The following is a 22,510-nucleotide window of genomic DNA, read 5'->3' as shown; positions in this document are numbered from 1 at the left end:
CAGAAGAGAAGCAGGCATACAGAAGAGAAGCAGGCATACAGAAGAGAAGCAGGCATACAGAATACTGCAACCCAATTGCTTAATGAAGAACATCAGCAGATGAAGGTATGAACCACATCAACTTTCACAACCAACTATCTGTCATGGTTTGGAAATTCCTTTTAGGTTTAGGACACAGCTATTTAAAGTATTATATCATTCCAAGACAACAGTATTTTAAGAGCTCAGATTAGGAAGGTCTTTGGATCTTGGGATATTTGAAGAATTTTTGATGGAAGCTATGCCAGGCAATTAAATTCAAAACTCAAGCACCACTTGATTAAAAAGCATCTTCCTTCTCCACCATGTGGTATCAAAGAACAATATTGTAAAATCAGTACCTGAGACAACTATTCAGATAACAGAAAAAATAGTACACTGACTGCTTCAAAACCTTCTGTCCCTTGTATACAGCACTGAAGGCAGTGTGACAGTTCCCAATAACATGCAAGCTTATGAACTAAGCCAAATAATTACTAGAGCTCTTCAAAGTGTTATTAGTTCCCAGCAATAACAGAATAGTCTCTTTTAAAATTTTATTATTTAATTATCCGAGCAATTTGAAAAAAGAGCAGTGCAGTCAAAGATCTCACAGTAATTGTCTAACTCCAACTGTGTTTTGAAGAAGTCTGTGATTCAGATTTTTATTTAAATTTTAACTATTCCTCTCCCTCCTGTGTATCATTTACATAGAGTTATAAAGGTTCTATTTTAAACATTAATAACCAGTCTCATTGCTTAAGTATGTGCTAAAATAGTACAGCTTCCCCCAACCTCAAGCAAACATCCGAACAAGAGCAGAAGGAAATGTCACATGTTCTGTTATCTTTATTGCAATACACAATCATTTCTTTTAACTCAGCTCATTTTCAAACGCTTTCAGGAACATTTGCAAGTACTGCAAATCAAGTCAGCAGAAACAGGAAGCATTCACAACACATGTCAGCAGGTTTTGAGCACAGTGGGCATTTCAAAGACTACTTGCTTTCCCTGAAAAGTTTATTGGTCATTTTTTTAAGAAAGGAATTATTAACAGCTGATCAACAAATAGTACTATTAAGAAATAATTACTACTTCCACATTTCTGTGCATCACCTCCCTAGCCCTGTCACACAACTTTTGGTTTTCATGGCTCATACAAATCTTTCACACAGGCCTCCAAAAAGGAGGAAAAAAGGCACAAAAGTCTTATGAGTATTATTTGGACCACAAATTAAAAACCAGCATCTGCTTTTGAATCTAACTCAGTATAGTTAAAAACCAGTCTGGGGCACAGTTACTAAATCTGCTATCAGCCAGAGGGGTCAAGAAAGCAGTTGGGATGTTTGCTGTGGGGGTAGAAGGTAAGGAAGCCTGACAAGTCAAATCTCACTAGCTTTCAGATGGCTGATTGCTGCCTTAAAAACGTAGCTTTTAAAACCACAGCAATGACCTGTGCAAAACAGAATGGACAACACTGTTTCTTTGCATTGGGTGTGCTTCCTTCCTAGGTTGACACTGACTCCTGGTCAGGCAGCTGGCAGCAATCCAAGGATACACTGTATCAGAAGGCCACCCCTAGCTTAGAGGCTAAGTGAATTTACTTTCTATGAACGTAGCCACACTTTGAGACAAGATCTGTACTTCCGTAAGAGTAACAGTCCAAGCCTTCTACATCAAACACTGAGTATTTGTGGCAGACAACCCATACAAATTAATAAACTACTACCTAATTACCATACTACTACTGCCACTAGAACAGAGTAGTACTAGAGCAGCCTTACAACTCAGGTCATATTTGAAGCCTGATTTTACTTTCAACAATTCAGTTTGTCAGTGAAGACACTATTATTTTACTGTCTGATTGTCTTCATACATCTCTTAGATGATCAGAAGACTGCGATTAACCAGACCCATCTTAAATACAAAGACTACACTTTCACAGCCTGTCAGGAAAGCAATTTACTGTTACACAGCTTCTGTTTAAAACAGGTACTTAGGGGCTTATCTTAACTTCCTCCAAAGAGTTACCAAGTATTTTGGGACAACAGAGAAGACTTGCTTGAATATGGAAAAACAAGTCAGCTGAAGTAACAAAAAACCCCAACCAAAACAACCAAAAACCAGAGATTAACAATTGACATTGGAGCACTTTTGCACGAGCCAAAATGAAGATACACTAGCATGTCTGAAATCTAGCAGCCACACTTGTAACACAAACAGCAACCAGAACAAAATTAAATTCTAATGCCAGATAAGGAAAAAAGTCTGAATCAAGCAGACAACAAAGTTCCTTCGCCTGCAGAAACAGCTTATAGATTTGTGGGCTGTTTCATAAATACACAAAGTCTAGTCTGAGAGATCAAAGTGATACAATTTAATAAACTGGTTATTTTTTTACTCACAAAGCAACTACTACTCTGACAGTCAGAATTCCAGTTTGGCTCAAACACGGGAGCAAAATCAGCTTACAGTCTGAATACGTAAAACAAAAGGAATAGCATTTCTCCGCTTCACATTTAACTTCTACAACTTCTGCTTTATCACACTGGTGTCATTTCTCTCTCTTACATTCTTATCTCAGTTAATGCAGAAGCATTTAAAGCAACTGTCAAGGACACACTGACCTCAGCAATGGAGCTTCCTCATGCATCAACAAGAGACAAAGTCACCTTGAGTACAGAGACTCTAAATTCCTGCTGAGCTTGGCGCACACAAGCTAGATTAGAATCCAAAGCCATGGCATATGTTCCATCAGTTCAGGAAAAGTATTGCTTTTCCAGAGATGCATAGCCTTATCCCAGCCTGTTAAATACAAGGGTATTTTAAATAACAGGTTACCCAAATATAAGGCAGGTAACAGGCTTGACAGCTACTTGCACAATAGAACAAAAGTAGAAATACTCAGCCTTTTCCGTAACAGTATAAGAATATCTTGCAAGTTACATGGGATGTGGGTCCAGATATTACAACAGAGTGTGCTGAAGCATGCAGAGATCCAGAGATATACCAGTCTCTTATGCTGTCAAGAAAGAAACTTATCTATGTCAGGAGGCCTTGCTTCTTACTTGGACCCTTCCCTGGTTACAGCAATGTAGTCAGTCCAACAGCTGCATCTTTGGCCAGGCAGGGCCAGTAACCCAGGACACCAGCATTCACCATAACTGTTTGACAGAGGACTCCATCTTAAGTTCACAATCACACGTTTCTCTTAATCCAAACTGTTTAAAAACATTTTTTAAAGTCAGAGCTACATTAAAAGAAACTGGGTTAAACCAATAACAAATTGTATATGAAGATCTCTTTATTTTTATATAGCCCTTCTGCAAGGAACAACAACAAGTCCATGTGGGACTTCTGCAGCAGAGAGATACACAGCTATCAGCTTCTCACACTTTTAAGGCAGTTACACAACAAGCTGTCTAAACTCAGCTTCTTCCAAATTGTGACATTTATGTTTTTGGTTTTGTTCAGGCTACATCGAGTTACTGCCTTAAGTAAGATATTCCACCCAAAATCCATAGAGAATTAGTAATGAAGTAACCATAATGAAGATCAGCTATGTGAAGGTTTAGTCATCTTTCACTCAAGCTCATTCACTAAATGAGCTTATCCTGATACTTTTTCAAAACTATTTAAATAATTCTTAAAGGATGCTACACCAGGTATGCAGGTTAAAGTTATCACACTACTTTGCTGAAAGTACCTACATTCTCTGATCATTGCTTGATCAGAGGTTCTACACAGCCAGACACTCCTATGATCATTTCTCCCTTGCTTCACGAGTAAGCAGAGAAGAACTCACTACTCATGTACTTTTAACTATTTTTGTACTTAAGTCACAAAATACCTTGCAAAACTTGCTATTCTGACAGAATTCATTTCACTTATAGTTTCATCCTGCCAAGCTTTCATAAAGCTAGAAATACAGTGGCTCATACTGCTGCATTTATAAAGACATTCACAGAAAAAAACCAGTGGAGACAAGCTCTACCATGGGTAAGGCAGCCATTCACCAGAGGTGACATTAGCAGCCTTCTGAATATACATTCATAGACTCTTCACAGGGCAAGACTCAGGATAACTGGCCTTGACAAAACACTGAACTGTGTGTCAGTGTTCATTCTGTAATCCCCATGCAGGATTTACTGCACTTTACCAGTAAGTGCACTTGGAAGGCATAAATATAATTAGCATTAACTTTAAAGGCTGCATTGACTGCTGTGGTACCCAAACAATTCACAGGTTCATTTTTTACCCACTTGTACGTTCACAAAAGTTAGAGGGTGCAGATGGACCCAAAGGCAGTTTCACTTGTGTTACTCAAAATGTGTAAATCATCATTTTTTCTAGAATACTTAGCTTTCACATGGATTAGAGGTTTCAATATAGCTTCCCTATTTCATCTTGACGAGTAAAGCCTTTCACATCAGGTGAAAACATGAGAAGTTGGGCAGCAAGTGAGATCCAACTGCTGCTACCTAAAGTGGATTACTTAATAGATTTGATCACAGTCAAACACTAAAAACTGGACTACCCTGCAAGTCAGTAATTAGACAGCCTTAACCACTACAAATTTGTCTACAATTCCGTTGCATTCCTTTACACCAGCAGATTTAACTCTAGCAGTGAAGAGAGCAGGTCTGACAGATGTTCATGCTTTAAGTACACTTGAACATACAGTAGGCAGCAAAAGGAGCTTTCTTTTTTTATGCTTTTTGAAATTTTCAGACCTTCACTGCTAACTGAAGACTTATCCTGATGAAAACTTGCCGTTTCATTAGTGAAAATTTGGTTAGGTTTTACAAACAAACTAAAGCTTGCCTATTAATCAAATCAAGATAGAAAAAGTAGTATAGCCTCAAGTTAAGTTGCTGAAAGAACCAGATTTCTGTGTTAGTGTGACTGCAGCAAGGCTTCCAGCTAGGCATTCACCTCTAGGTGTTCTTGATGATGCAAGGGCATAGGTGGAGTAACTGTTAGGAGCTCGTCAGCCTGGTAAGGCAATCCATCTAAGAGAAGGTCACTCTAAACAAACCTACGTCCTGGGGACCTCACTGCCACTGTCCAAGCTTGCTCGGCCCCGGCAGATGAACCTCAGGATTAAAGGGCGGGCTCAGTTCAGCGCACGCTGGGTCTCACCAAAAAAAATCCACTGCGCAGGCTCGAAGGGTTAATGACCTTTCCCAAATCTTCGCTCACGAAGACTGGCCATTATAAAAAAACCTGTCCTGTTTGAACAGCTAGGTAAAGAATTTAGGTGTTGAAATGAATTTCAGCAACAGCTTATAACCAATAATCTTGCTATCTGACAGCAAGTAGTTTTAAAAACAAAGACCAAGAGAAAACAAGCAGTCTTTGTGCAGTATCTTCCAGATTAATCAACTTAATGAAATTGGTTGAAAGATAAAGTAACATGAAACTTTGATTAAATTCTTATGATACAGAAATTCCTAAACAATTTTTAATTAAACTCAGCCTCTTTATCTGAAAAATATCTTTAAATCATATCTTTAATTTGTCTAATATAGATTTTGCCTGGAGATTAAACTGTTTTATTTAAAAGTTACACCTTTATGCTTAAATTTACTAGGCAATAAGAGGATCCACTTTGATCATACAGCTGGAATTCAAAAAAACCAGCTGTTACTCTTCTATGCAGGTTCCTAGTAGACCCTTGAACTACATCCTAACTGCTCAGTGTGCATGCATACTTTGCACATGAAGGCAGTATCTACTGGTCACTGGAAAACAGACACAAGTGGTCACTGTGACTGGAAAATGGACAAAAAAAGTTTTAGACTTGGAATGGGTAATGAAGAGTAAGTCCATACAATGGACAGTGCAAAGCCTGCTACTTCTGGCAAAACATCAGTGTTATATGAAAGTTTTGCAATGAAAAGGAATTAAAAAACAATGTGACATCAGAAAGAGGTAGCTAAATGAAAGCTCCTTTTCTTATTTAATCTGTTGCAATTTCATTAGTTACCCTATGACTGAAGTCACCAATCTGCATAAAGTATGCTGAAATTTCTAAGAGAAAAATGTTAGCACAGAGGCATGTGATGGCTTCTAATTCAGAATAATTTCTTAACCTTTCTTGAATGCCTTGCACTGTGGTTAACTTTCCCCTTCTAAGCTGTTGTTGACACTTGTGTTTTTTACAGGTCTTCACATGCCTTTAAGTGACATACCACTTAAAAGGTAGCAACAGATCACATGGAGCTCAGGAAAGTTATTTGTTAATGCACTGAGTGTTCCAAATAGATATGCTAGTCTAAGTCCGGATAGCTACCTAAGGTAAATGAGTTTAATACAAATACAGCAAACTCTAAAGCCACATATATGACCTCCATGCTGCCCTGCCTTATCTAACTGCACACATAGCCTCGTATCTATTTAAACAGAACTTGCCACAGCCACTACTGCTGGAACTCCACTTAAAAGCATCTCAACTACCCCTCAGAGTCTTTAAAATTTGAAACCACATACACAACTTGAATACAGCTGAGAGATGAGTTTTCCCTTGTACCGTTTAAAAATGAATTGCTGCCTTTTGGAATTAGTTACTGCATATCCTTTCTCTCATATGAATAATTTGTACTGTTGTTGCTTGTTGTCAAGATGTATAGCTTCATCAACTACACATTTTAATCTTAATTCTGCTAGAAGACAGCCTAACCCACTACTTCCATAAAGGGATCGGGGCAGAAGACAGAGGAAGGAAGAGAAGTTTAAACAGATTCTGTTTTACTGGAAATAATCACATCCACCCACATATCTTAAATTATTCACATCCTCACAGTCTTCTGGAAGCCAACAGACTGAGTAGTCACACGGTTGGGAGGCAAAGTATTAGAAATAGTTTGTGAACATTAGCCCAATTCTTTGATATAGGAAGGAGTTTCCTTTTGTTATGGCCAAGAATCACAGGTCTGTCAGAATGTTCTGTAGTTAAGAGAATATTTTCAACAGTTATTCTAACACACTGCTCTAGCATTTTGCTTCAGTCAGCAGTTGACAAAAGAAGTCCAAACATGTAAAAACAAAACCTCCTAAAAGAATGTCATGTGGAAATATGTATAGTTTAGTATGATCAAGTCACTTACCTTTAAATTTTGACCGAATGTTTGCTAGTTCCTTATTTATCCTCTTTATCTCTGCTTCTTTACTTTTGCCTGAAATGAAAAGAACACATATCAGGACACAGTGCTTTGGACAGCCCTCTGCCACCCTAAGCTTCTTTTCACCCAGCCATGCTGTGTGAACATACAAACATCATATTACTCTCTCTTTCCAGTACTGGAACTAAAGGCAAACAAAGGTAACTTAAGCATCACTTTATACAGGAATTTGAGAAGCTCTAAGAATCTCCCTGTTTCAAGAAGCTTTGCAGACTTCAGACAGTATCACTTGCATATAACCTGAGACACCTTTGCTACTGACTTCCACAAACACTTCAGTTTTTCTGTTCCTGAAACTACCAAAAAAACCCCAAATTTTACATTCAATGTAATTACTAAGCTGACAGAGCTCTGAAGGAAATAAGTCTTCTAAGCAGAATCTTATAAACAAGCAGCTTGTGTTATTCCTCACCTTAAGGACAAGCCAATTTACTGTTTCTCTATTGAATGGTCATTCAGTTCAACAGCTTTAAAAACATTCCCAACAGACTGAAGAGGAAAAGCAGTAAACTCACAAGTAGCCCAGACTCAAAAGACACCTCACACAGCCAGGATACACACATAAGCTCAGACTTTCTATATACCTCATGAAAGTAATTTGAAAACCAGAATTATTTAAAATCTACTTTACAAGCTTACACTTCTCAGGACCACCAGTATTTCATATCAACTTTTGATTCCAAGAATAGGTATTGGGATTTCTAGTGCCAATTCAAGTTAGATATTCAGAGAAATAGCTGCAACTTAAATTTTGATAATTCAAACTTATTCAAGTAATATTTGCACTGCCAAAACCAAAGCAGCTTATTACTCTTTAGCATTTAAGCTTTTAGTGACTGAGATTCTACAGAGGTCTGGGTCCATTATATCCTACATGAGTGAGCATGGAAGGGTAAAACAGCCAACTCAGGCATTATACTCAGTTGCTTGACATTTGAGGGAAGCAAATGAAGTGCACTTCAGCATTGCAGAACTGGCCATTTAGTTCCGGTGTAAATTCAGACCTGTACCTTCTCAAACTTTCAAGAAGTCTAAAATTTTGTCCATTTTCCAAAAGTTTCAAGTGTTCCAAAAACATTAACTAGCTGCAGAAAATGACAGCTTCCTTCCCTCTTCACCATAGGTATTTGGCTACAAGGTTATGAATAAACACTTCCTAGCCCTAAGGTCCAACATTATGAGCAGTGGGGATCACATGCCCTGTGTTCACACCACACTTTCCCCCCACCACCACTCCGATCACAATTACAGCCATGTCAGGGCAAGCAGGTTATGTGACAAGGCTTGAAGAGCGGATCATGACCAGCATCTGAAGCACCTTCAATCTCATCCCTTTCTTCCCACAGAAACAACTCAAATGTTCAAACTCCTGTGTCACTCTGTGACTGTTAATCTTCCCTTTAGGATTCCAAAGATGATCTGACAGCAGGCCTGATGAAAGGTGATTAAGTAACTCATGGAAACAAGTGCCTTAGGATAGATTAACAGCAAAATATTTAAAGTATAAGGGAATCCCTTGCCAAGTACAAACAAATCCAGATTTTGTAATTTATTGATTTAGATTTAAAAAAAATCAGCACTTCTGAAACCAACTCTAGCATAAGATGGAGAGAGCTGGTTTATATTAATATGCCTGTAATAATGGCCACAGGAATACAGACATGTTAGGCCCAAAATAGAAGCAACTATTACAGTTTGCCTAGTCATTTTAACAAAATAGCTAGAGACCCTACATATTTGCTTAAAATTGAATTTTTCCATTCTACAACAGTGTTTTATAAGGGGCACTGCACAAAAGACTGAAGTGCAAGGTTTAAAACAGCAACACTATTGTATAAATGAGCAGCAGCTCATACAATCTAAGACCTGAAGTGTCTTTTATTATAGATTTTAGATTTGTTTTAACTGGATTAGATTATTTGTACTGTGCACACAGCAGATACTTAAGTGTTCGCTTCTAAGGCACTTGCCAGCATTAGGAGTTCATTACCAGACTGAAACAAGTCCTTTGCTCCGAGGTCCACACTCTGAGAACAGGGAGCCACATTAACATACCAAAAGGGTGCAACTGTTTATGTAAATAAACAATCCTCCAGTTTTGTAACCTATTTCTTAAGACTCGAAAACACTTCCTTTATTTTCAGCCATTCATCTGCTCCTGCTGAAAATTTTAATTTCGAAAGCTAATAATTTATTTTCTCTTCTACCAAGGGAAGAGCTCATTAAGACATTACCACTGAGTCTAGAGATTTTGTACTTCATTTAGATTAACAGGGCAGAGAATATAGACCTCAGTCTCAGATATTGCTAACCTGAGTAGGATTGGAAGCTAGCTCCTTGCTCTATATCTTTAGCTTATGTTTGTAACAAAAGTGAATTGCAATATTTACTTTGAATTATTAGCAATTGTTTCTCTAACCTCAACAAGTGTGGCAATGATCACAGATGTTAAAAATGGAGGAAAGGGGAACAAAAATATAGATCAACCAGCTTTTCTTATCCCGAGATGAAATCAAGGCTGTCTTTTTTTTTTTTAATCACCAAAACCTCTCAGCAAACCTTTCAAGCAGCATTATCTACCTGCTATGTTCACAGATTACCAGTTACTGCTAGAACCTGGGTTCTTTTTGTCCTAAGCAGGAACAGAGCATTAAGCAAAGCCTGACTAAAATACTTCAGGAATTTGTGAAGTCAGCACCTTTGGCAGAAATAGTCTGCAGCCTCAGCAACACAAACATGAAAATCCCACCCCATGCTGTAGCAGTGAGATGACAGGAACATCCACATTAAACAGCAAATTCACATCTGAAGGTTTATTCTCCAAATTTAAATACTCGCTTAGCATATGAACAAAAGTCTGTTTCAAATAATTCCTTCAGGCTGTTCTATTTTGAAGGCAAGGTATGATCTCATTCAGACCTTGACCAAGCATAAATAGCATAGCAACTAGCTGGTGATAAAAGTTTAACTCCATATATTGGAAATCACAATGAACAATTAAGTTATCACCTTATTATTGATTACAATCTATACATGCCTGAAAGTGAAGTTTTAGAGAACAGCACCAGCACACCAAGCATTAAATGTCACTGAGGACAATCACATAACAATGCTTAGGATAACTTATGAGTTAAAACCAGGCTGAAGCATTTAAAACCAAATATCCTTAACTCCAGCGGTTATACTGAAGGGTAACCTTACTCCAACTTGATTGACTGCTTACATTAGAGGATGACAAAGCAACCCAAAATCTCACAGTAGCAGGTAGCTTCAGTTGTATAGAAAAAAAGAAAATAAGAGTATCATAAACCAAGGACCAATTTTTAGCTAGATCTTCTGTCTGACTGCTTGGGGGAGGGAGAGCACACTTAAAGGAAATATCTTTAATTAATTGAGAAGTTTTCATCACATTACTCAACTATGGTAACACTCACTGAATAATTTCTACATGCATATTTCATTTTTATCATCACTAGAAACACTGAAGTAGCCTTAAGGACAGTGAACAAGGAAGATGGGCTACTAGCGATGACAGCTGAAGGAGTGCTGTGCTGCTGGACTAGAGATTTACATTTCAGAGCTTGCAAAGGCAATTGCTCTGCCACACTTCCAGGCTGTTACACAGCTCCCACTTTCATGAAATTCTCAGAGCTGTACATCAACAAAATGTTCTGTAGTCACGCCATTTAACTTGGAGAGGCTTTAATAAAGGTCATGTCGTGTATACAGACTGATGGGTAGGACGGAATTTAAGCCAGAGCACAAGGTTATGTTCCATATGAGTTCAGCCCACTTCCTTCTAACTTTCACTTATTCGGACTTCTACCAACTTAACAAGACTATGATTAAATATCCATAACAAGTTATTAAAAGCAGTGAATGCAAGCCAATAAGTTTTGGCTTGCTACTTTGCCGAAAAGACACACACTGTTTACAGCCTTATAGCCCTAGTACAGGAGTGCTGTGAGTCTTTCCCAAGATGAGCACCCGAGCACACAGATACCCAGGCAAAACATCCTCCAAGGTGCTTAGGAGTGATTACTTCATACTTGGCAGTTTATCAGGCTTCAGACTCCACCATGCTGCCTACTGCGTTCACTAGGCAAGGTAAATTTAGTCTGCAGAGCACTATTATCTTTAATTACCATCTTGTTTAACAAAGATAGAGTAGGGAACATCAAAAGTCATGCAGCTCATCAGAGAACCAATTACTATTCTTGCATCTCCTAGTAATCCAGGCTACAGTCAGCATTTCAGTACTGCATAAATAACAGCTCCATACCTCAGTTCGGAGCTTCTGCATTACAATCTAAAGAAGGAGAAAATAAGTTACAGGAAAGTGGTTTGTTGAGTCCATTCCTTTGAAAAGAACATCTGACATACCCTAACTTGGCAGTAGGGCTGCAAGATGAAGCAAGTGCTTCAAGGTGAAAATTAGTAGGCTGCTTGTGGCTCACTTAGTAACCTGCTCCATCAGGATTAGCTTGTTGCTACACTAACTGCAGACTGCCTAAGCCATGTTTCAGGTACAGAGCACATCTGTGCTGCCCAGAACTGCTACAAGTTCTTAACTTTCACACAAACCACTTAGAGTCTGATATATTTCTGACGAAGTCTACATATTTATTTCCCAAAGGAACAGAGAAGCACTTTTTCTTTCAGCACCTATACAAATACCAAGCAGAGTAGATTTCTGCAGGCAAGGTTTTGAGACATGGGCATACTGACCACAGTTGAAGCAATAGAAAAAAATCACTTCACAAAAGTTTAATGTTCCCAGTACTCATCTGGCTCCAATCTGCTTAGAATCAGCCACCAGTGTAAGTGAGCCCACCCAATAATTCATTTGTTTTAAATGCATGTACAGGTCAGAACTGCTGCACCATGTTACCTCTTAGCCTTACCTGCCCTGTGGCCATCTGACAATCCATGATTATAGATGTGCCATTATTGGCATGAACAACTATAAAGCATGTTGGGTAGGAGGCTCTATTAGCACAAGAAAAAGCCTGTCACAATTCTGTCACACTTTCTGAAGGACAGTAGTAGTGTCAGTGACTATCTGCGGCACTACCACTAATATAACACGACTGTTCACATTCAATTATTAAACAGGGCTTACAGAGAGGACAAGTCTACTGTTCTGTTTAGGAGAGAGTAATACAAATACTGCCATGGTTAAGAGCAGGAAATTCTCTAAACTTGTTAGTGGCTAAGAACATCTCCTTGGCAAGAACACAGTTCTTACACAAAAGATAAATTCCCAATTTCAAAGATGTTGTTAGACACCTTCCTTGAGAGCTGCAAGTCATTATTTTCCAAACATAAGAATTTTTCTTTTGTTATGTTTTCATTAGCCTCTACACTAAGAGTATCCAAGCTGATTGGTCAGTTCTATGGGAGAGACAGCACCAACAAACTGCTACTAGCTTCCCTTCAGCAAAATGCTGATACAGTATCAGAACAAGTTTGATTCAAGGCTATACTTCTTAAGAGACAACTACAGGCTGTTCCTAAAGAGCTGCTCTCCTCCTGGCATACACATTCCCGCTACTGCCTTGTATTGCTGCAAGTCAGTTGGGGAGCCAAACATCAGAAGGCAAGAGTGGTTTATCCAAAGGGTAAGTCATATCAGCTTTGCTAGAAGTGATAATGCTGGCAGAAGACATGACCAGGTATAAAGCAAGTTCACCACATTCACCATCCAAACACACTTTAGTTGACATAAAGCAACCAGATTATCCACTTGCTTTTCCTACTGCTAAAACAGCCTGCAAGCATGATGCTGACTACACTGCATTCTTGAACCCTGCTGTCAGAGAACAGAGAAAGAAACTGGAAGAAAGAGGCAAAATCAAAACAAACACTAGAGTCTCTACAGTAAAAATAGCAGAAATACTTATATAGGAAAATATTCATGTAAAAGTAATCAGTGCCTCCATTCTTGCCTTTGTGAAAGAGCTTTCAAAGTACTTTTATCTCATATCAATAAACTAAACCACTACTTTTACCTGCCAGTGGGACAGATACTCATGTTATAGCTCTAGAGTACAGATTAGCCGTTGGCTATGCAGATTATGATCTTCATGAAGTAAAAACACCAAATCCATTGTCCGGCTCTCCCAGTCTCTCAGCTGGCTCTTTAGCACAGCAGGGAAGAGGGCCAAAAGGAAGGCAGGCAGGTTGCATAGCAATACATTAGAGTGGTGTGTTTGCTGTATGCCTGCCCTCACATTATGAGCATCTGTCTGCACAAATTCCTTCATTTGGTTAAATTATCTGCAGTACTACAAGAGAGATGCAAGGTCCAGCTCCACCTGAGTATGCTGGTGCTATTGTTTACAAACTCATTGCACAACTAACCCAAAGGGACTACTATAAAATATTGTACCTTGACAAAGTGTTACTATGGCTTCACTTTTCTTCGCAAATTGACCTGTTCAAGGCTGCAGAACAAGAAGCTTTTTGCTTAATGACATATTAACATCCTGTTAATATGAATTAAAACATGAGTGCTGTCCTTTCATAAGATCTGTTTGATCAGAAGAAAGAAGTGCCTGACTGCCATGTTGAAGATCATGATGGCACAAAGACAGTTGAAGATAGTCGTGTCTTCGGACATCCTGCTGTGATTAGATATCAGAGATCAGTGATCTACTGATCATATTTAGGAACTCTGCAAAGTGCATTTTCTAATATTCTGCACAGTGCATTTTCTAATATTCTACTATCCACAGAACTGATTTCTTCGTCCAGTATGCTGCTGGAGATTTACCCCTGTAACAACACTTCTCATGAAACAGCAGGGAGTCACAGGCTTTACTGTAATCCACTAATCCATTAACTCCTTGTCCTCATAAGAGAAGGAAAATAAGAGCACGAAAGTAGCTTCCAAATACAGATGTATTAAATTGCAGTGATTTAATATAAGTTAAATTATTTTAGGAAAAAAACAGCCTTGGTGAGCATCTAACGAGGCACCACAAGTTAAGAAAAACATTACCAGAGTTTGAGGAGTAAATAGGTAATAGGGTCTAAATTAAGACCAGATCTTTCCCCAAAAGAATTGGAAGCTTACTAGAAGTTCATATCTGAATGACTTTATGACACACAGAACATCTATTAAGCAGCTTAGTTGACAAAAGGACACTGACTATCAGTAAAAGCTTTGAGCCAAGAAGATGTGCAAACAGTAGGTGCAGGGTTAGGCTTCTATATAAAGCAGCTCTTCCTCCTTCCTTGACTGAGCAGCACCTAAGTAGTCATTTCCTTGATCGGTCTTTTCACACTGTACAGTCACACTCCCTTCAACAGGGCAAGGCAGTATTTGCACTGAGTTATTACAGGTCACTGGGGATTCTCTTCCACTTTAGTTCATGCTCATATAGATGAACAGTTTGAAGCTTATCCAAAGACTCCTAGTTTACCTATCACTTCTAAACTACTGTTTCATCGGCCTTAAAAATCCTTTTTTACCTCATTAATTGATGCAGATACATAATAGTCTCTGCAGTAGTCCTTAATTTCCTCTTATCAGTCCTCATGTGCAGCCTTTATGCAAAGGACTTCAAATTAAGCAGATACCATATTTTCCAGTGTATCTAATGGAGAGGTTGGATATCACATGAAAAATTCTAGCTCTTCACTACCTCTCATCCATTAATTATCTTCTTTGACTACTCTCCCTTTAGTCAAACATGCACAAACTCAAGTGTAAAAAAACCCCAAGCAAACAAAAAAACCAAAATAAACCAAAAAACCCACAAACTAACAAACCAAAAAAAACTAACCACCCAACCAGCCCACTCAGTCAGAGTTCCATGAAATGACTGGAAGAAAGTCAAGACAGAGAAGCCATGAGCAGAACACTAGTTTTGTTTTAGACATCCTCCTCAGACTAATCTCAGGCTAATTGTGTTTTCCTTAAATCACTCTCCTGCAAATAGTAGCAAGTGATGCAAGACTTAGTGCTTATTATAGCTCTAAGCAGCACTTAGGATTGTTTTTTTCAGGCCAGAAACCACCCATATTAGATGAGATTCCACAGCCCTCCAAGAGAAAGAGGAGAGCAAGCAAGATGCCTTGCCTTCAAATTCTTTCAATAAGTAATCTAAGAATACAAGTAAAGTCATTGACTGACTGACTGCAGAAGTAATTAAAGTCCTACTTTAAAACTATACCCAATGCAAATAAGAACCTATACCTTACAGGAACTTTGCCTACACACTGAAAGCTGTATTACTGACATAAAATAATTACTGACAGATAACTAAACCAAGTTGTATGTGCTCAACTCCCCCTGTGAAGAGTTTGTTTCACTGTCTGGCTGTTCTTACAGAGAACAAATAGCTCTATACATACCCATGTAGTCATTTAATCCATGTACATGCTCCTCCCTCATACACCTGTAGTGCAGTCCATAACTACCATTCATTCAAACAGGTGATCAGCATATGAGGAATTTAATGAACCAGCCTTTTTCAACCCCCACTTGCTTATACGTAACCTGATGCATCAGTCCCAGTTCAGTCAAGCAAAGCTACATTTTGGGAGGCTCAGCCTCTGGACACTACCCTTGCCCAGTACAAAGAAGAATCAATGCATTAAGTTCTATGAGAGAAGACAGACCTTTGTTTAATACATTTGTTGGGTTTTATTTAAGGAAAAATATAGCCTGAGGAGAAAGAAGCAGCATCTTGGAAGAGAACATATACAGAAACATTTGGAGAACAAACTACAGGAATCCTTCCTCCCTGTGTCTGACTTTTAGGCAAGAAAGTTATCTAAAGTAGTGAGGGAAATTAGGAACTATCTTGTCCTCCAAGCCTGTGACAAAAGCAGCTTTTGCCTCTGTGTAGACACATTTCATCAACTCAAGAGTAGAGGACTTCCCAATTTTACCATGGAGCAGGCGGTTACCAGTAGTACATTCAATATTGTTATAGAAACTATTTCTGCACTACTGCAAATGAAAGGAAAAAAGCAAGCTTTCCCAGTTTTCAGGGGGAATAGTAGGTTCTGCTACACTGCTACACTGTTGTTGTAGCAGAAGAAGTTGAGTGACAAATGACTTAAAAGTACTTCATTGTGAGATAAGCATAAAGCTGCACTCAAAAAAAATGACAACAGACTCCTGATGATGCATCTGTCAGCTAAGACAGCTGGGGAGTTTATAAAGCACCATCTTGCATAAGCCAAATCATTTCAGCAGTACTGCAGGAATATGCAAGAAAAAAAGATTTAACATACTATTTAAGAATAAACATTTCTTGCAGGAGTCCATATCGTGTAACACATGCAGATCTTGTTAGGTTTTAGTTCATGAGGCACTTAATCCATGCAGTTGACAAGGACTCTTCCTGACCTGAACTCCTGAGTTTGGATAGTACTTCACCAAATCACAGGATTCAGAGCTTTCCAGCTCCACCATCACCACAATCTTTTGTACAGCATAGCCACACCTAATTATTTTCTCAGTGGGTCACATTAACTAAGCACTAATTAACTGGGCTATTATAACCAAGGACTTCAGTCTGGCTTTCAATCTGTAGTTTTCTTGTCTCTTCTCCAGTGTCTATAAAAGATAAGCTACGAAGCTATTTACTGTAGTAATTCATATATGTTATAAAACAATGCAAATGAGCAAGTTTCTAGAAAAGCCCATACGTCTACTGGCAAACTGACAGACATCTAAAGGGTTATTTTATCTGCCATCTGCAGTAGGACCTCTATATGCAAAATGCAGAGCCTAGAACAAGAAGCTGCCCTGAAACAAAATTCTGGAGAATGATCAGGAACTGCAGGATAATTAATTTTCTTATATTATCAGATTTTGAAAATTCACTTGATATTTATACGAATAAAACACATTTCATCTTGAAAAAAGACAATACAACAGTTTCACAGAGACTAGAGCAAAGTCAAAGGGCTAAGAAGACTTTTTTCCCCTTGAAATATTTTATAGTTGCTGCTACAAGTAGTATACCAACTTTTTTTTAATTAAAAGCTTCACAGACATTTGAGAAATCAGCATACTCTTAAATAGTCTTCTTTAACAAGTCACATGTGGCACAGAAGCATTTAGGACAGAGAACAGGAAGTTTAACAGATAAGCCAAGTGCCAAAAACATGTCTAATCAACACAGAAGTGACAACCAACCTTTTAACTATTAAAGACAGACTTGTAGCACGAGCTGTTCATTCACAATCAAATACAGTGGTAAACTGCTATCAAGTAAGATTTAATTGAAGCCTGTAACAGACTGGGATAAACAGATAGGCCAGACCAGCATCACTCCTGAATCAGTAACATAATAAACCTGTAAGAGAATTATGTATTATTTAGTGCTGCAGACATTGTAGGTACAAATGCCCAAGAAATAAAACTTAATGTAAGAAGATCAGGCATTTCCAAAGGTAGGCAGTCAAAATCTATATAAGTAACCCCCGAAGTTTAGGTTATTCTATTAACTTGAAATCTGGGCACCGTCAGCACACAACAACTGCATTTTCATTTTTCAGCAACACCTAGAATGTAGAATCCTTATCTGTGCAAAATCTTTCAGAAAAAAAAACAAACCTACACCATGTTTCACCATTATTCATAATCTGGTAGGGCTACTGGCAAACTCAAAATGTCAGGCCTTACAGCAGTATTACAAAGACACATGAAAAAGCCAAAATTCAGACTGAAATTAAGAATGCCAGCAGGAATTTTGCACATCACTGCAACTGTCAGATATTTAGTCCAATTTTAAGGCTAGAAACAGAGGTCAAGAGCTGACTTGGTGTCTAGCTTCCCTCCCACGTTCTTTGCTTTACAAATGAAAAGATTCCTTTCACCTAAACGGCAGTTACTTTTTGTTCTTGACAACATCTAGCTCCTTACTGAAGAGGGAAAGAGGGAGCTTTAGCCAACACCAGTGCCTGCAAAGTACAGTCTCTAGAGAATACTCTCAAGTATTTTTGTGAATCTTAGTCAGTGCTGCCATTAGACAACTATTAGGAAGTTTCATAGATCACCTACTAGTGGGAACTGTGAGCTCTTCTGCAGCTATTTGGAAAGTGTAGTTACTTTCTTCATTATGAAGATGAGAAAGATACACAAATAATTACAATTACTATTCTCCCAAATAGCTGTCTGGACAGTAAAAAAACATTTGAGAATACCAGTATTTGTTTAAATAGTGATAGTGTTAACATTATATTTGTTTCACAAGTAAGTTACATCTGCTCCTGCAGATACTGAGAGCATGAGAGGTTTGCTGTCCCTTCTGGACAGAGAGGTAGTTTCAGCACTGTTCCCACACTGCCAATGCACTAGCAAACTTGAGGGGAAACTAGTAGTTAATCTGTTATATACTACAACCTTAAATTTTGTTATTCCACATTTCCAAACACAGGTTACAAACCCAGGAGCTTGAATGCTTCTCTTGTATTTCTCTCTACTGAACTCCACTGAAAACAAGAGTGCACAAATGCGTTAACCAACTGCAAGACACAAGACATTGAAGAGTAAAGTCATGCTACTTCTAGCTAAATGAATGAAAACAAGGATTACAAAATAGCAGGTACATACAACAGCAAGTCCTAAAGGCCATGACACCAAGTGAAACTATGTTACACATTGCACTGAACACCAGGACACTGGGAAATTTTCAGTAAACAGCCAGGCCAACCAGACAAAGCACAAGAGCATTCTCGTAACCTTGAACCGATATACATCTTATAAGCCACCTTTTACACATACAAGAGTGAAGTCTAAAGAAACCTAAGGACCTGCAACTCTGTTCTTAAAAAAAGCCAACTACTGAGACAGTTTCTGCTATAAGGAAAATTATCGACCTTGAATTTTGCATACAGAATCCAGATTTACATGGCTAGAAGTCCACATCACCTGACTTTAGTTTAAGGAAGCTCTGCATTTAAATGGTCTCATTTTACCAGTATAATTTTTCCTCAGCTTTTTTTTGCATTAGAAATCATCAATATGAAGAGCTTTCCAAGCCACTATGGTTATACCAATACAAGACCAGTTAGATCATTATAATTCACATTAAAAAATTCTCCAAATCCATTTTCATCTGTTAGAGAGGGGATCTTATTGTCACTGCTTTTAAAATAGCCTCAAGTGATCTACAGACACACGGGTGGACAAAATAGAGCTGTTTCATCACACCAACCACAGCGACCTTAGCCCTTCCCCAGGCAATTCCTGCCACATCATACACTTAAATCTCTAACTCCGATTAATATTAAACCATCACATGCAATTCTCGGACAGAAAGGAAGGCTGAGCACTGGGTTGTGCCCTCAGACATACACCTTGCACCCCACACCAAGCAGCAGCAGATTTGTGCTCCTCATCTCTGCAGCACACACTCGCGGACATGCTCCTCCCGCTTCCCTCAGGGGAACACAACCGCACTCCTCTCCATCCCATGCTTAATTACACTGATCCCAAGCGCTGATCTTCCGTCAAAGCAGAATCTTAAAGCCAATTTAAGCCAAGCCTAGGCACAACGCACTGAGGGCCCTGTTCTCAGGCGCCTACGAAGGCCTGTTTTCCATCAGTGACGTGATGAGCCGAAAGCCGCTCCGGGATTTGGAAGGAGCCCAGGGACGCCTCTCCCTGCCCCGCCACACACCCACCGCGCCCCGGCACCGCTCCGGCATCACGAACAAGGGCGGCACCGACCACCGGCACCCCCTGCGCCGGGGCGGCCACCGCGACACCCGAGGGCGAAGGGGGGTGACCGAGGTGGTCAGAGACGCAGGGAAGCTCTGCAACCCACCCACCCAAAACCGCACAAACCCACGGCCAAACGCCTTACGCTACCCCCCCTCCCCGCCGCGCCGCCCCCCCGAGCGCGTCGCCATTTCGTGAGGCAGGAGCGTTCCGAGCTGCCCGCTGCGGGGACCAGGGGGAAGCTCCGGGCTGGGGATCGAGAGGTGAAGCCCCGGCCCCACGGGGCAACAGCCCACGGCGACGCCCGGCCCAGTCTGGCCCAGCCTAGCCCAGGCCCCGGCCCCGGCCCCGGCGCCACTCACAATTTCGGATATCGGAGATGAAGACCGCCAGGCCTCGCATGCCATCGCCCTTCGACACCGCAGGCATGGTGGCGCTGGATCACGGCCGCCCTGGGACGCGACACGCCGAAACCCCACAGCCGCCGCCCGCTCTCCCCGCGGGCTCCTCAGGCCGCTCCGCCGCCGCCGCCGCCTCCGCAGCGCGCAGGCGCCGCCGAGGCTCCCGCGCCCCCGCAGCCGCCGGGCGGGCGGCGCTCGGGCGCCCCCTGCCGCGCGGAGGCGGGAACGCCGCGGGCCGCGCCGGGCCCCGCTGCCTCCCTGCGCTGCAGCCCCGCCGGGCGCGGCCCCGCCCGGCCCCCGGGATGGCCCCGGGGTGTCCTGCGGCTCCCGGCCATCCCCCGTGCAACCCTGCGGGCCCTGGAGCTCGGCGGTGTCGCTGCTGGGACGCGATTACCAAGTCACCGCACACCGGGGCAAATGGGCCCGGGTCGAGGCGAGGGGCGGCAGGACGGCGTCAGCCGCTAGGTCCGTGTGGGAACCCACTGCGTGCTCCGGGCTCGGGAACAGCCTGACCCCTTCCGCTCCCCGTGCCCCTAACGGTCGACAAGTTTGGTCATTTTTGAAGGTGAAATATCGAGCTTTACAGTTGCCTCAGAGGATGTAAGAGCTGAGGGGAAGGAGAGGGACGGCAGATCAGGAGAGAGGAAAATTTCGCTAAGCTTTGAGCGGGCTGTTAATCTGCGATCTTATTGCAAAAATATGGAGAGCAAGGTACAAACTCTGAATGGTGCCATCCGTAAGAACATGCTTTCCATAAGGTGGACCCTGGGAGGCCATGCCTTGGTCCTGCTGCTCCATAGGGACCCCAAAACTGTACATGGGATCTGTTTCATGTACCCGGCATGGTCTCTCTGAACACTTGACCAGCCCAGGAGCTACTCTGTGCAGCTCCATCCTTAGTCACATAGCCCTTGTGAGCCTGCCATCAACAGCATGAGTGGTGTGGCTGCTCTGTGTTACACAGCAATGTACACCCGCTGGCTCCCTGGGCCCACAGACTGCAAACCCAGGGCCACGTGTTTCTCCTGAAGGCTGCGAACATGCAGAGCAACACAGTCCCACGCTACATCTACTCCTGAGACTGAAAACATTTCAAGGTTAAACTGTCTTAAACATGCCGAAGAGGTAGGACTGCGCAGAGCATTTAATCACGTCAGCCAAAAATAGATTCAAATCGTGTCAAAACTGGCCTAGTCTGCCTACCCAAAAGTATGGTGGGAGCTTCAGCTGTAACACAAGTGATTAGTATGCTTAGTGGAAAATAATGGGGTTTAGGACTACTGGAGACCTAGCAGTCATTTCACCTCTTTTCCAGTGTACTTCAAACCATTTCATTTCACCTGTTCTCCCCCCCCCAATTGAACCCAATATCTAGCTTTTAGCTACAGTCTATCTTCCAGAAAGGCACTTAGTCTTGCTGGCACAATCAAACTCACTGTTTCCCTGGATAGTTTGTTTCCATGGTTAATCCTTGTTTAAGAGCTTGCATCTTGTTTAGATTCATCAAGCTCCAGTGCCTTTAAGTTAGTGACACGTTTTTCTGTCATAGAGAAAGAACTACATAATACCCGATACCCTCTCTGGTAGTGGCTGTACACCTCAGTTAGGTCACCTCGCAAGTGTCTGTTCTGCATGTTTTCAGGATACCTTGTTACATGAGCGTTTTTTAGATGTGTGTCTATTAGAAAGACAAGATGACAAGCATGTGGTAGATATCCCTTTGTCCCTGGATCCATTTAGTAGACCAAGTGCAAGTACAGGCAATCATGCACAACTAGTCTATTATTCTCTACAGATTCTCTGTAGGCTTACATGAAGAAAGCTTTCCTTTTTTACAGCTTTACAAGTAGATTTTTATGCTTATATATAATTTCCATATACCTTTAAACATCAAAACCTCATATGTCACTATATGAAGTTTTTTCTGTAATCAGAAAAAAAAAATCTTTTTTGAGGTATCCAAAATGTTGAACTAACTTCTACTCTTAAGAGCACAGTGACACCTAAAGGCTAGCCTATTGGTCCTGTCTGGCTGTGTTCCAATCAATACTGCAACTGCAAGTCATGCAGGTAAATACACTTTAACTGCCTTCTCAGTGGTGGCTTAAATACTGACAGTGAATAGCTGTGGCAGTACCAAGCTAAGTATGCACTGCAAATGATTCTTGAGAACGGGGCAAATAGTCAAGTGGTTAACACATATGGATATCTCTAATTTT

The 22,510-nt window shown here is 40.7% G+C and overlaps 1 protein-coding gene across 5 annotated transcripts in view; it reads right to left on the bottom strand.

Moving 5' to 3' along the window:
- Positions 1-20,421, bottom strand: part of AP2A2 (adaptor related protein complex 2 alpha 2 subunit) — a 48,957-nt gene extending 28,536 nt beyond the window's left edge. For 4 of the 5 annotated variants that reach the window (XM_017809948.1, XM_017809967.1, XM_017809958.1 and 1 more), the window contains exons 1-2: positions 20,253-20,421; positions 7,128-7,196 (exon numbers count right to left, since the gene is read on the bottom strand). In XM_017809948.1, coding sequence (XP_017665437.1) covers positions 7,128-7,196; positions 20,253-20,319 — 136 coding nt within the window. In that variant the 5' untranslated portion in view covers positions 20,320-20,421. Of the gene's footprint in view, positions 1-7,127; positions 7,197-17,361; positions 17,381-20,252 lie in introns of those variants that run through there. The other variant, XM_017809985.1, reaches the window with a different exon arrangement.
- Positions 20,422-22,510: the final 2,089 nt, after the last annotated feature.

Source organism: Lepidothrix coronata, unplaced genomic scaffold, assembly GCF_001604755.1.
Source record: "Lepidothrix coronata isolate B3197 unplaced genomic scaffold, Lepidothrix_coronata-1.0 Scaffold1, whole genome shotgun sequence".
NCBI lineage: Eukaryota > Metazoa > Chordata > Aves > Passeriformes > Pipridae > Lepidothrix > Lepidothrix coronata.
This window is presented reverse-complemented; position numbering and strand designations above follow the sequence as displayed.